Genomic DNA, 15,560 nt, shown 5'->3' with positions numbered 1-15,560 from the left:
ATTATCCTTTCCAGTGAATCCCTAAGTAGTTAATAAGCAATAAGATCTAGAATAAGATGATTGTTCAGATGAACCCAACAGACAACTCTCCCACCATAGTTGCTGCTGTACTTGGCATTCATTGACTACATTATTGCATTATTGGTAGAAAAGCCAAGATTAGGGAGGCAAGGACATTTTTTTTTTTTTTTTTTTTTTAATATTGAATAACACAGGTCTGGAGTAGAGCACGTGGTAAGAGGGGAACAGAGTTGACTCCAGTAGTTGAATGTTTTCTACTCATATAGGCTACCTCTTTTCTCTTTTGTTCCTGCTAGCCATTCATTTATTGAAATGTGAACATATATGTTGTTGACTTGTGCATGTTTTGCACTGGAGTTCAACATTCCTGTGATGTTAATACAACAGGTAGATTCTGGGGTTGTCCTCTGGGGGCACTGAAACAAGGACTATAGAAAATCCACACCAGTAAATAGCTGCTCTAATACTAGAGGTGTATAGCATGACAGTACTGATCGGAGAGGGACAAAAGTAATGCCTTTCTATCAGTGGAGGTCAAAATACACTGTTAGCATTTGAGATCTCTAGATGTGCCAGAGTGTGGGCATAACTGTAACAGGGGAGATTATATTACCAAACCAGTGCAAAACAAGGAATGTTTTTTTTGGAGTGGAGCAAATGGTGGGATAGGAAGATAACTTTGAGGAATGACTGGCTGCCAGCAGTTAAGATTTAGCATTTGACACAGCCCAGCTGAGAAGAAAGAACAGGAGGCAAAGGAGAAAAGCAAAGAAAGACAATGAGGGGGGCAAGATTCAGTGACAAAAAAAAATAAGCACATGTACTCCCCCAATTTCCTGTTTCCACCAAAAACATGGATTGTTTCCTTCTGTCTCATACTGGTGACAGATTGTGCAAAATGTATGTGGAGAGCTGGCTGGAACATAGCTCACAGTCTGCCAAGGACCAAATGTGTAACAATTTCAAAATGACAGCAACACAGCCATTAAATATTTGATGAGGAAGTCTTTTAAGTCATAGATTTCAAATCCCCTTTTAAAGCAGGGGAAGTATTTTATATTAATTTTACTCATTGAGAAATGTAAACAGAGTGAGAATTTGCTTATCCAAAGAGTTGCAGGCTGTTACAGGCCAGAACTTAGAACAGAGCTCTCTTTTATGAAACACTCAGTGCTCGTGATTAAACTGTCTGCAAATTATGTTTTTCCCCCATAACGCAGTTGTGTAACGTCTTCGCTTCAGTCTTCAGATTGGAAGGAAAGTAAGGTTCATCATAGGAGAGTGTCTGGTGGCCTAATAAAATCTCTCCCTCTTCCCCGTTTGTGGTGTTTGATCTGCACTGCTGTATTACTGCTTACTTACCCAGCTTGTTCCTAAGATGGCATTCACATCAGGTTATAGCAAAAATATATCCTTTGAATGCAGGAGGAATTGAAGTGGGTTACATTCTACAAACTCCTGCTGTTTTCATTGGGCTCCACTACCTAATTAAAGATCAAGTCAACTTCCCAGTGTTGAGATTCAGGATGAAATCTACCACATGCAAGGATGATGAGCCTATCCAGCAAGGAAAATTAAAGATAAAAAAAGTCAAAGCTGCTGAAAGAAAAGGAAGGCCACCCAGCAAAGTTTATGAAAGGCACACTCTCACTTGCTATGTGTAAGCTGCATAGCCTTAAGAACTAATCAGCAGCATACATTTCAGACTGGGAGAACCAGTTCTCATTATGCTTTTGTCAGCTCTGAGAATGAGAAAGATGTGGTGTAAGCACTGGTCTGGATGCTGGAACTCATGAATTCCAGTCCTGGTAATGACAAAAGATCACTGTGTGGGCAAGTCACTTAACCCCTCTGTGGTTCTCTTTTTTCAGAAGTGAAATGAGAATAGTATTTCCCACTCAGGAATGTGGAGGAAGATTAATTAATGTTTGAAAAGCCAATCTTGCAGTGGGAAGAGTTATATAAGAGCTAAGTGTTTATTAATGATTGCCCTTTTATAGAAACTACTTCTTAGCACAGTGATATGGTAGATTAATAAAATGTGCTCTATCTGGAAAATAAGAGATGAGGGTGAATTCAGGAAGATTCAGTCTGTTGGAGAAACCATGAAGTTCTGACTTAGCTTTTATTCTAGGAAAGTCTCACTGAAGCCAATCGTTCTTTTGCCTGACTAATATCATGATACCCTTTTTCCCCTGCAGAAGTCTAATTTGCTTGGGGAATAGGAAGTCCCTGCAGTTTCAACTCATGGCATCACTTCGGACTTTTTCCATGACAGAACATGCATTTGAAAGGTGGAAAAGTCTAGACACCAGGAAAAAAAGCTGCTGGAAGCTGCAAAGCTTTGGTCCTACAAAGGATCTGCTGGGACTGTGTAAACAGAACTCCTTTGCCTCAGCTTTGGTCATAAAGTCCTCCAAATTCCTTTTTAGCTAGGCATGTCTCAGCTTGCTGCCACCCTTGAAGGCCATCCGAAAGAGTTTTGGCAGTGGGAAGGGCTCAGCTGCAGAATTACTACTGCCTCAGCTTATATCGATGTTTGCTGTTTTTTCCTGGTGAGCTGATTACTTTCTAGCTGGAGAAGGGCAATCTGCAGACCCATCTGATTTCCTATGCCGTCCTAAACTCCACAGCTAAAATCCCTGCAGGATCCTGTAGGGAATGGAGGCAAGGCCACAGCCTTTGGACTTCCTGCTGGGAATGCAAGTTTCCTTTTGTGCATTGAAGAAGAAAGATGCATGAGACCTATATTCAAGGACATGGTGCTTTTGTAAGGTAGCAACAGTAGAGCTAGAATTGTGGGTATGCTTTCAGGTAGAGCTGAATGAAATGAAGCCTGGTAGAATTTATAGAAATATTTTTTGTTTTGAAATTTAAAACTCCCTCTAATAGGTAAATGAGGCTGGGGCTTAGAGTTTATCTGATTTTGCAGCTAGGTTAGTATTAACGCAGGATCAAGATACATAAGAGCAAGATAGAGTTGGATAGTCAGTCCGTCAATAGCAACTATTAAGTCCAAGTGCTTCTTCCTTTGTCAGTACAGCACTGATCACCTGATAGCGCTCTGAAAATAATTTAAGTAGACAGAAGTTTTTGAGCAGTATCAGTAATTCATAGCAGAAGAATTGTTTTTTAACTTTCATCTTCAAATGCACATAAGGGGGATAGAATGGGATACTTAGTATGATACTCAAATAACGCGCTAGAAATGTAAATCTCTCTCTCCATTCTAGGAAATGCTGTAACATTTGTGTAATTAGAGGGGGTTATCTTTCTGAAATAATTTAAGCAGTGAGCATTTTGTAGCTCTCTTCGGTTTGATGATTACTTTTTTGTTACACTTTTTCCCCTATTCAAAAAGTAGAGACAAAGTCATACAGAACTGTGGATATCTTGTTGTTTGACTTTCTGTCAGCATCTGTTCCACTGCTTGTCCTTTGCTGTGTAGGACCGCGGAGGAGGAGGAGTAGTTTCCCTCTCCAGAATGCATTAGAAGAATACATGGCTGGTACTAGAAGAAGGGAGACGGAACTGACGTTTTGTGGAGAGCATGCATCTAACACCAGTCTAGTTGTTCAAAATGTCTGGCAATAGAATTAGGTTTACATATGAAATGAGGGCAGATACTTCAAAGAACGGATGTGCATATGTAGCTGAGCATTTTATTTCTCCCCAACTTTCCCCCCTCCCTCCTGCAGGAGTTCTCATTTCTAAATCAAGGGTATTCAAAGACTTATGACACTGATGACTGTGTGATCATCACCTTACAGAATGGAGAAAACTGGGATAAAAGTGTTCCAGATCACTCATCTTATTCATATCATGATGTTGTTTTACACGTTTCTAATAAGGGAAAGTATTTTTCTTGAGGGAGTTTGCAAATCAGCTGGAAGAGATGGAGAATGAAATATGTTATCATGCTAGGCTTTGATTTACAATTTTCTATCATCTGTTCCAGAATGTGGACCATCCATTGGCTTTTTGTGAGTAGTAGCAGAGAAGTATAATAATGGAAGTTTTACTTATATGTAAATGAATAATTGGGGCAGGTCTTTTTTTATTATTTTTTTGATTTATGGAGCCTTATGACATTCCCAGACTCAGGTGTCTGGGGAATGGGAAGTAAGTATCTATATACATTGCAGGATACCTTTTCAGTATCAGGGCTGAGTTAAGCTTTTAGGAGTGGATGGTAACTTCCCCCTTGGAGATTTTTTCAAGGGGTCTGAGAACGAGACAGAGAACCAGATACTGCTGGGTTCTGTTCTCTCTTCTGGCACCACTTCCTTTGCCTTCCTAAGCAAGTTATGCAGGGCAGACTACTGGGCATGACATTTATTCCTGTGTGAAATCCTTGAGGTTAATGAAGCTAATAAAGTGACTGAAAATGTGGCTGGGAGTAAAAATTTGCAGGAAGGGCACTAAGCTTCTTGCCTTTATTTCCTAATCTTTTAAAATGGCAATAATTGTATTTGGTAGATGAAATAGCTGTATAAAAGAAAATGGAGATTCAGAGACTGCTTTGAAGATGAAGAGAGATAACTTTTAGAGACAATAACATGAATTAAAAACTTTATAGAAGCTGAATTTGTATGTAATGAATCTTATGATGAAGCTTGCCCTTGTGGTGAGCTCCCTGTGAATATGTAGACCTTTCATCACCCTGAATTGTTTGATCCTGTTCTTAATATCTGTTGACTTAATCCTAAAATAAACAAAAGTTCCGAAGGAGGATTCTCTGTCACGCGTTTTATTATTTATTGGGATGCTGAATATGAAGTTTACCTGGGCAAATAAGTATCACTACTACATGTTCTTCTAGCAAGAAACTGTGGATGATTTCCGTCTCCTTGTCTTGACTAGGAATCTGTGAATAAAGCTATTTATTACCCTTTTACAGAAAGCCTTTTCAAAAAAAAAAATACTGTTTCCTCTTCTCAGAGATCAGTAATGAAGAAAATAATGTCTGTCCTTCTCAGTCCAGTTTCCATTGCTGTGCATTGTGCCAGCCCCAACATCGGAACTGGCATTTAATTTAATTTTATGTGCAATCTTGTTAGTAATCTTAGCAGAGAGGATTAGGGCTGTATGAGCTGCAGAGACTGAATGTGCATTTGCCTAGGCCTGTAGAAAGGACTGCTGGCAGCATGGTGGGAAGAAAGCTTGTCTGGGGACCTGCGGCTGCAGGGCTGCCCTTCTGTCACCTTTCACCAATGTCGGCTTGAAGAATTTCGGGCAGGCGCGTGGAGTGTGTGGTGCTGCTCTCAGGGGAGAAGGGAGCATTATTTGAGAGGATGCTGGCATTGTTGCAGATCACACTGATGTTTCCATTCTCTCTTCCCCTCCCTCATATCTCCTTTCCTTCCAGTCTGTGGCAAGCGTTACAAGAACAGGCCTGGGCTGAGCTACCACTATGCTCACACCCACCTCGCCAGTGAAGAGGGTGATGAAGCCCGCGAGCAGGAGACCCGCTCTTCCCCTGTCCACAGAAATGAAAACCACAAACGTGAGTAATATTTTCCCTTTGCTTTTGAGATGCTTTTCAGGGATGTTGCCTCCACCCTGTCTTTGCCTTGCGGAGGCTGGCGTGATTGCCTGGCTCCGTTGTGAGTGATTGGGACCTGGATGCTTGGAGCTAATCAGCCGCAGCTCACACGGGTGCTGGCTCAGCTAGTCAGAAATTCATTTCAAACCCAGCATTATCTCTGCAGCAAGTCACTTTTCCATTACTGCTCCTGTGGGGAGGAGGTGCAGGGAAAGGGGGGAAAAGAAGAGATGCCCAACCTGCCCATCATCAAGCAGCCTCCCAGTGGCTGTTAGCGGGGATGTCAAGGAAATACACATCCAGTAGTTTGAGGGGGCTGCCTTTGTCTTGCCTTTGAATAAGAGACATTTATGTATGTCTCAGGTTTTTTAGGTATGAAATTCACAGCACCTTGTCCCCCTTATCCCTCCATCTCCTCCCCAAATGGTGAACCCTCAACTTTACCGAAAACCTCTTCTTAGTTGCAGTTTGGGAGAATCTATGAAAAAGCATCAGCACTGATCTGCAAGAAGGAGAGCTGGAACATGAGAGGAGAGAAGAGTTATGTGCCTAGATTCCCCACACTGATACAGGGCTGAAAGAAATCTTAGTGGTCCGGATGGCCCTATTTGACTGTCCTTCCTCTGCTGCTTAGGCACAGAACTGGGAGTCAAGGAGACTGTGTTTTATTACTGATTTTTGCAAGTCTCTAAGCCCCTGTTTCTTAGTTTTCCAGTGTGCAATACTATGTGATGTTTGCTTTTACCTTGCAATTTGTGTAGATAGCTTTGTTCACTTTCAAAAATTCCTTTCAGATCACCATGTGAACTGTGTCATTTTGGTTCAAAGTAATGAACAATGTGGACAAAGCAATAAAATGCTTATGGGGAAAATATCCAGGCAAACACTTTCTAATACATTAAGAAGAACTGGGAGAAATATGGAAGTAGGAAAACATTTTCTTTCTAAGCAGGATAATTGATAATTGTCCCCAGGGAGGTGTGGGAGGGGGTTTCCTTCCTCCAAAGCATCTGCTGCTAGCCACTGTCTGAGCTTGAATGGCCGTTTAGTGTGATCCCATTTGGCAGTCCCTATGTTTCTGTCACTTTTATGCTCTACCTTTTAGTTATTCACATGTTTTGTATGTTCACAGCAAAAGTAATTTTGACTCCTCCAGCTGTTGGTAAACTTGAGCTGTCAATGCACTGAGAGCGACTGCTTGGGCAGGCTGGGGAATGTCAGTGTTCAGCCAGTAGCTTTTGTTTACTTAGCATTTACATCATCTCTGTTGTTGGTTTTTTTCCTGTGCCTGCAGTAGTCAGTAATAGTTGCATATCTGAGAGGCATATTGCAAATCTGTATTGAATTAATATTGATAATGGCCTTGCAGAGATGCCTGAACAAAGAAGGGTAGTGTGCCCTGCCCTTCAGCTTGTTATAGAGGCCAAGGACAGTCTCAGTCCTTATGTTTCTGGTGCTTAGGAAATGACAGAAGTTAGCAAGAAGAGGAGCTAGAAAAGCTGTGGTAAGGTTAGGAGCAGCTGGCCTTGGCCCATAGAAAGGAAGGTGCATTCTACACTATGGGAAAGGGTAGAGCGGGAGCTGCTCAGGCTTGTGTTCCCCCAGAGGTCCTGTGTGATGCATGTGGCAGAGGGAAGCTGCTGATGCACAGATCCCCAAACAGGCAGAAGTTTAGAGCCAGTGGGGTAAGCCACTCTGAGGTCCAGATTCCTGAGCAGAAAGAATCTGCTTAACAACCAGCCAGGAGCCAGTGAGGTACGGGCAACAGCCATGCGAATGTGAAGATCACCCCTGGGGAAAGTTCCAGACGCCGGAAGGTAACTCTCCCAAATGGCTTAGCTGTCGCAGTGGCTGTTTGTTCCTTTTTGCCTGTTTGTTTGTTTACAGCCTTGAGCTCAGATCTTGCATCTTTGCTCTTTCACTTGGCAATATTTAATTTATGCTGCCATTTATCTTCCATGTGAATGCTAATTGTCCACATTGCTAATGTGCAGTCATTAAATGGTCCCTTTGTACAGGGGGATGGTGGGGAGCCAGGGCATCAGATCCTTCCTCTCCCCTAAGAACTGCTAGGCATGTGTTATGAATTAGATTTGACAGGTCTGCAGCGTCGCAGGGCTCGGGCTTCAAGAATCCTCTCTGCATGGGCTTGGGGGGCCGGGGGGAGGGAGAGAGGGAGGGAAAGCGGGGGGGATGTTAATCCAAACAGCTAATCCGCAACCTACTGAACAGGAGGACCAGAGATATGGTATAGAGCAGGGTCTGGTTATTTGCTTAGCAGTGTGTCAGAGAGATATGAGCAGCCTGATTTAGAAAAGGCAAGACAAATTCAAACCAGCCGTTTGGAATTTGCCGTGCTGTGGGAGGTGAGCACTGGGTCAGCAAAGTTCAGGCGGGCGGCTGCAGTATGAACTTCCTTCCTTTGTACCCACATCTCCTCTGCAGCCTCCGTTCCTTGCAGTACCGGTGGTAACAGCAGCCATGCTGATGCAGGAGGGAGCTTTCTGGAGCAGGGCTTCTGCAGGGTTCAGCTATTGATGCCTTGGCTGGTGCCAGCTCAAGAGCTGATGGCCCCTTGTCTTTCTGCACACCCAGTCCCCTTTATCTTTACTCTTCTCATGCACAGACCAGTTTGGGTAGTTCAGTAAATTATCCAGGGACCGGAAAAGAGATGTAGATAGGAGGAACCTACCTGAAACTGAGAACCACTGAATAGCTGTGTGTCAAAGAACAGGGACTGGCCCAAGCCCCAAGTCTCACCTCCTTGGCACATCTCGCTGTCCTTGACTGTTGTAGAAGGTTTGTTTATTTACATCTCTCTCTCCTTCTGTCCTTCTTCCTCACCTGTAGATTACCCTTTGCAACATGGAAGATAGTTCACCAGTCTCCTCTGGCCTTTGCCTTTCCTAAAACTTCTTAGCCTGTGCTTTGTTTGAGCTTTAGTTGCTTTGTTTGTATGTCTTATCTAGCCCTTTGACACAGATAAATAGCCCTTCCTCAGTGCCTAGTCTTGCCTCTGCCTACACACACATTTATTTTTGACCTAGTCTCTGATTTTTTTACCTGAGTATGGAACTGTGAAGAGGAAGTTATAGAAAACCCTTAAAAAAGTCAACTCCCCCCTTCCTCAACTCCACTGGTAAAAAGAAATGATCCCACACCATTCTCAGCCTTTTTTTCTGCTGGCTTTTCCTCCACATGTTGGCACCGAGAGCGTGAGATTTGTGAGCCCAGGGTGCATCCAAGCCTGCCACAAAACACCTGCTGTTTTATTCCATCTCACTCCATGGGTACAGGCCAGCTCTGGGGGCAGCTGGTGCTCACAAATTTTGAGACACTTCTGATATAGGAATTACATTAGACTTCTATCTATTGAAATGTGTGTGTGAATGAGTGTACTAGTATAAATGCTCTTCCTTAATTCCTGGGAGAATAGGATAGTGTGTCTACATGGAGAAAAACTTCCTCTCCGTTAAAGGAGAAGAGTTTTCAGTAGCATTTTTCTGTGTGAAACGTTGGTTACAGGCAGCTGTGCAGTAAACAGCAACTGAACAGATCTTATGCCCACAAGCACTTTGGCCAATGACAATCGTAAATAAAGCACATTGTGGGGGCTGTCACTGGCCTAGCTGCTGTGTGCAGGTTGGTCCATCCTACAATACATGTAGTTAATGAGAATGCAGTCATGTGCCCTCCTGTGACTCTGCTAGCTTGCACATCTGACCTGCAAAACCACCTGTGTACATTATTTCATAGCATCAGCCTGTTGTGCCCAGTTCCATCGCAGATTTTATGATGTGGATAAATCTCTACTGGAGAGACCAGCCAAAGTTGTTTGTGTACTCTAAGCATAATTGGATACCCAGTCTCCAGAGATAAAAAATTAATGTGCTAACCTCAGTGTGCCTCCAAGCTGTCCTCCAGCTCCCCCACACAGTCATCTTTGAAACATTTTTATTTCCATCCAGGCAGGGGGCTGGCCATGAATAAATGACGAGAGTCAGCCCCTCAGTTGGAGACGAGCTGTTTGTTCCTCTCCACAAGCAGCATCAATTTGGAAAGCTACATCAGGCCTACTTTTTCCCTGCCTCAGTGCTGATCCTTGCTGGGGCCATGATGGGAGCTACTTCTGAATGCAAGGATGCATCAATGCCTACCTTGCAACAAGATACCCTGCAGCAGGTGCCTTTTCAGTGAAAATATGTACATTACCTTGAGTTGACTTCTCATTAGTTTAATCTGTTTGGTGTTTTCTTTTCCAGAGCTTGTTTTCTTAAGGAAAAAGAGAATACTAAAAAGAAACAGTAGTGATTGCCGAGTTTGGGACTGTAATGATTTCCACTCAAACCCTGTTTGCAGCTATAAATCTCTCAGACTTTTGTGCCTGTATTTTGGTATGGTGAGGAAAAAAAAAATAGAGTTTTGGAATAGTGGAAAATCCCAAACTTGTCTCGTATGTAGAGGGATCCATAGGGGACGTTTTGTTTGGAATTGTGGAGGGATTTTTTGGTACTTTGGGGGGTTTTTTAATATGCTGCTTGGCCAGGACCAGTAATGTTGTTGTCAATGCGCAACTCCCATTGAAGAGAAACACCTAGTGCTTTCCAGTAGCTTATGGGGAAACATTTCTAATTTGACGAATAAGTTTTTGAAAACCATGTGTTGCTTCAATAACACGTCAGCTTTTGAGACAGAATGGTATCATTTATGTACTTATAATTTTTTTTCCTTTCTCACTGTCTCCTTGCTTTTTTCCTCCTCCGTGTAGAATTTGAACACAAGTAAAACCCAAAAGTTTTGACTGAATTTGAACTTAGGTGCTCTGCCTTCTCACACTCCACCAGTGAGCAATTTCCAGATCTAAAGCCTACAACATGTTGCAGGGACCCATTTCACGACACTGGCCATTCTTACCTGAATACTGAGGGATGCTGCTGGTGTATATTTGGCACTATAATCCCTCCTTGAGTTCCCTGAGCTGATGGGAATGATGCATTTCAGTGACCAGAAGCCAAGTCTCAGGAGAGGTACCCCTCAAAATCAGGAAATCTGTATGTTAACGTGTCAGACTCTTTTGTCTGCCTTCCTATTCTGTATCTCCTACTGTTTATTGTCATGAGTCACTAGACAGTTACAACGATTTACTGTGAGCAGTGGGATTTTGGCCCATGCTTTAGGCGTTCCTGCAGAAGACTCTGCAAGATCAGTGCACAGACATTTCTATGAAGTGCTGCCTTACGGTGCAGGAATGCTGACTCCCCAAATCTACAAGATCTGATCAGTTGATGCTGTATTTTCCTAGCTGTACCTTCCACTGCCCACCTCCCAGCTCATTCATTAGATGTTCAACTTAAGGGCCATATCGATTCCTGTAAAAGACATGATCAAATGCTCTTCCTTTCCCCACATTCAGAGGCTTCCTCTGACTCCTACAGATGTACCTCCTTCTCGTAGCACTCGTAGCTTGTAGATCTCCTTGGCTGTGCCTCTCTGTGAGCAGGGGCTGTGAGAAAGGCAAACCTGTCAGAGCTGCTAAAACCTGTGCAAAGGCAACAGCTTCTTCTGTCCCCACAGCACCAACTAACTCAAAGAGGAGATAAAATCCAGTTACTAAGGAGAACTAGCAATACTTTGGGTGGGCGGTTTGCAGCACCTCTCTCAATAGCATAGCCTGCTTCTCTGGCTGCCAGCAAAGGGCATGCCCATGCTGTGTGGAGGAGTGCAGCGTGGGGAGCCTGAGCTAGCGGAGGCCCATCGGGCTGTGCAGGCTGATTAGCTCGACTCTGGGAACAGAACAGCAGCTGTTTCCCAGTGCTACACCCAAGTTCAGAGCTTATTCAGTTGAATACTGTGCCACATCGACACAGATGTGTCGCCACCAACCTAAGCTGCACTTACAGCCTGCTGGAGGGTCTCTGTATCAGGTGCCCCAACACTTCCCAGTTTGGGGTTAGCCAACGTGCTTATCTCTGGTGTTAACGACAGAGTAAATGTGCCCAGAGAGACTGGCCGTTTCCTCTCATTCAGTTTGATTTACATTTTTTCCTGGAAAACTGCAATGAAAAAACCCTGCACTTAATTCACTGGCGAGGGGGCCACAGAAATGACTGTGCACATCTCTGCCTGGCTGCGTACATGTGAGAGAGCAAGAGCCTTGAATGCATTTCAGCTGTACTTGGCCTGATCCTCACCACACCAGGAGTTATGTTTTTCTTACATTGTTCCTTTCCAGGTCAGGGTCTAGCCCTGAGCACAGAAGCACCTCCACAACGTGCCCCTCTGACCCCCACCATTGCTCATTACACCCCAGCAATGACCGGGGCAGAAGTGGGCGCGTGCCCAGCCAGGCATCTCCCTCCTCTTCTTTCAAGAAAAGCCACAGTCCAAGTGCCGCTTTTCTTTCCCCTTCTCCTTAAAGCCATTTTTTAATTTAATTATCACGTCGTAATTTCTTGCACGAGCCTGCCTATCCTCCACCGATGCGTTTTGAGCAGCAAAAGAAGGGGCCGCGCTGCAATTCCTTACACTCGAGAGATGAAGCAATAACAGGTGGCAAGGCCGGAGGCAGCCCCGGCTGGGCACTCCGGTTGCCGTGGAAACGGGCCAGGCCTGCCAGGGATGAGCGCGGGCGGCGGCGGGGGGGGGGGAGCGAAGGCGACATGGGGGCACTTGGGCTATAGGTTGGGACTATATGTCATCAAGTCCTCCAAGGGGCTTGGCAACCGCAGGCTCAGGTTTTTGGCTGGCGTCTTGCTGCGCAGGAGGCCGAACGTTGGACTTGCGCTTCGACAGCGGGAAAAAGGGAGGAGTTGGAAAGGAAAACCGGGCCCCCGTCTCAGACAAAGAGTCTTGTAGATTTAAAAAAAAAAAAAAAACACACAAAAAAAGCAAATCCGCCCCTTTTCCTCTGTTGCAAAGTGCATTGACTTGATTCAGGCCTACATGCAGGTTCCCGTGGTCTCTATTGTGCTCTGCAAATTTTTGTTGCAAACAGAGTAAATGGCTTGATTCAAAGCCTTTCGAATTGAATTGAAAACCTCCAGTGAACTTTATTGGTTTTGGATCAAGCCCAGAAGAAACAGGTAAGAGCTGGACAAAATGTGCTAGGAAAAATCCCTTTGGGAGCACATATATATCCGACTGTAGCCAATTCACTGTAATCGTTTAAATAAAGGACCGACAGCAAGGCATGCACTCTACTCCTCATTCTCCACTGCCTTTCCAGGCTAGATGTAGCAGCTTAAACTATAGTTAAGTATTATGCTGTATTACCTACAGGCTGAAGAAATATATGTGACTGTGATTTGGTACCAAGGAACAGAGAAACCAGTTTTTCTTCTAAGCACTGGTTCCAGTTCAAAGTTTTTAAAGATCGTGATCTAAATCATCAAAATAACTTAACTTAGAATTCAGAAAATCAAAAAACTACAAGGTTCTATTTATTTGAGGTTTTGGCTATATGTATTTAAGGGTCACATTTTGAAGAAAAGCTATTTAAAATATCTGTATTCTGAATTTTCTGATTAAAACAGGGACAAGAATTGCTTCTTCTGAACTCACCTTCCATTCAAGATATTCTCTGCAGTCATGAGAGCTAGAAAACTGAGATTCTTATTGAGTCATGTGGCTCCAAGACATGATGTAGAAAGGAAAAAATCCTAATTTTTTTATGTTATTTCTCTAGAAGCAGCTTTCTTTTATTATTAAACTGAAACCATGAGGAAGATAACTTCCAGGTTTTTTGATTACTTGGGGAGGGCAGAAAGGAAGTTAGAACTCTGTTTAGAGCCCCTGCCTTCAAAATCAAGATGGCACAGAAGTTATTTTAAATATATAAACTCAGTCAATTCGTTTAGCTTTTAAGGTTTTGTCTACAGAACAAAGTTACTGTGTGATATACTACAGAATTTATTTAATTTACAGTACTTATTTTGCAAGACGACTCCTGTGAATGATGGTACCATATTTTAAGTTGGTCTTTATTCTGCTTAGCTTGGCATAGTTTGAAATTAACTTGATTAGGCTAAGAAGAAAAAAAATATTTCCGAATAAGCACATACCAAAGTTATTTGGAAATATTTGACTTTATTCTCAGTCTGCATCCTGTCTTCACATGAATCAGCTTTCAGGTACAGAGAACCTATCATTTGAACTGTGCAGGTCTTTCTGTGTCTCTCTGGGTCACAACAACCCCGTGCAGCGCTACAGGCTTGGGGAAGAGTGGCTGGAAAGCTGCCCGGCGGAAAAGGACGTGGCGGGGTTGGTCGACAGCCGGCTGAATATGAGCCAGCAGTGAGCCCAGGTGGCCAAGAAGGCCAATGGCATCCTGGCCTGTATCAGCAATAGTGTGGCCAGCAGGAGCAGGGAGGTGGTTGTCCCCCTGTACTCGGCACTGGTGAGGCGGCACCTCGAGTACCGTGTTCAGTTTTGGGCCCCTCACTACAGGAAAGACATGGAGGTGCTGGAGCGTGTCCAGAGAAGAGCAACAAAGCTGGTGAGGGGCCTGGAGCACAAGACTTATGAGGAGCAGCTGAGGGAACTGGGGTTGTTTAGCCTGGAGGAAAGGAGGCTGAGGGGAGACCTGATCGCTCTCTACAACTACCTGAAAGGAGGTTGTAGTGAGGTGGGTGTTGGTCTCTTCTGTCAGGTAACAAGCGATAGGACAAGAGGAAATGGCCTCAAGTTGTGCCGGGGGAGGTTTAGATTGGATATTAGGAAAAATTTCTTCACCAGAAGGGTTGTCAAGCATTGGAACAGGCTGCCCAGGGAAGTGGTGGAGTCACTGTCCCTGAAGGTGTTCAAAAGACATATAGGTGAGGCACTTAGGGACATGGGTTAGTAGTGGACTTGGCAGTGCTACGTTAACAGTTGGACTCGATGATCTTAAAGGTTTTTTCCAACCTGAACGATTCTATGATTCTCCTTAATCCATTTTTTAAAGTATTTAAAAAAATTGTATACTCCATTTATTTTGGGGCAGATGCAGATGAAGACAGGGCCTTTGATTAAACTAGAAGGCAACACTGAGTTGAAATGGCAAGAGACACTGATTTAAATACACCCCCTATGAGCACACCTTAGCTCAGGCAGTGCTCTTCAAAGCTCCTCAGAGCTTTTGATCTGTTGTTGCAGTTTGTAATGTAAAAGAAAATCAGAGGAGTTTTGAGTAAGTTGGGACAAGACCATGGTTGGTTTTAAAGGCTTTGCTTTAAAACAGTTTCTGATTCTGGGTAAACATTTTTTAGACAAAATCCTTGGTTGCAGTCACCTGATCCAAATGACTGAGCTCACTGCTAGTGAGTTACGTCTCGTTAGCTGAGCTATCGTCTGGCTTAAGCTAGCACCTTCTACTTTGTGATTAACATGTGCAAAAAGTGGATACCTAGTTAATTACTATGTCTCAGATGAAAAGCAGCAACACATTAGTCCCTAGTAATTTAATTGCTTTCACTTGTGAATCCATTCACATACTTACTTTTGTAAGTAATATTATTGATTAAGGGGTGGGATTAGGGTTGGGCTTTTGGTGCATGATACCCCTCTCATGAATATTGCACGTTATGTCTTGCTATTTTTGCTTTGTTTCTTAATTCCTTCATCATTTGTGACCCACAGTAAAATAGAACTAAAAACTCCAAGGACGTACACACAAAAAAGTCGTTTGAAAGTAAGAACGCTGCTTACTATCAACTGGAAATCTCTTTATTCTCAAACCTTCTGTGATTTAGCCTGGGGCTTAATTCACTGTACAGTACTGATCAAGAAAATAAGCCTGAGTCAGGTTTGATTCTAGGTTTTGCACCTGTTAGAACAAAAGAACATTGAAGAGAATAACATTCCCTGGCTTATTTGGCTCTAGAGGTACTTCATTTAAGACATTATTGATGTAACTTAAGGAACTTCTCATCTGTGTGTGACTTTTCAGGCCTGATATCTCTATCACACTCAACTGAGCCAGGTCCATATTTATGAGTGACGAGCAATAAATGAGCAC

At 43.4% G+C, this 15,560-nt stretch overlaps 1 protein-coding gene across 9 annotated transcripts in view; it reads left to right on the top strand.

Moving 5' to 3' along the window:
• The window catches only part of DPF3 (double PHD fingers 3), a 198,047-nt gene that overhangs the window by 115,401 nt on the left and 67,086 nt on the right, over window positions 1-15,560 (top strand). For all 9 annotated transcript variants that reach the window (XM_041122017.1, XM_029996849.1, XM_041122009.1 and 6 more), the window contains one exon: window positions 5,390-5,527. In XM_041122017.1, the coding sequence (XP_040977951.1) occupies window positions 5,390-5,527 (138 nt within the window). The remainder of the gene's footprint in view (window positions 1-5,389; window positions 5,528-15,560) is intronic.

This window comes from Aquila chrysaetos, chromosome 2 (genome assembly GCF_900496995.4).
Source record: "Aquila chrysaetos chrysaetos chromosome 2, bAquChr1.4, whole genome shotgun sequence".
Lineage (NCBI taxonomy): Eukaryota > Metazoa > Chordata > Aves > Accipitriformes > Accipitridae > Aquila > Aquila chrysaetos.
This window is presented reverse-complemented; position numbering and strand designations above follow the sequence as displayed.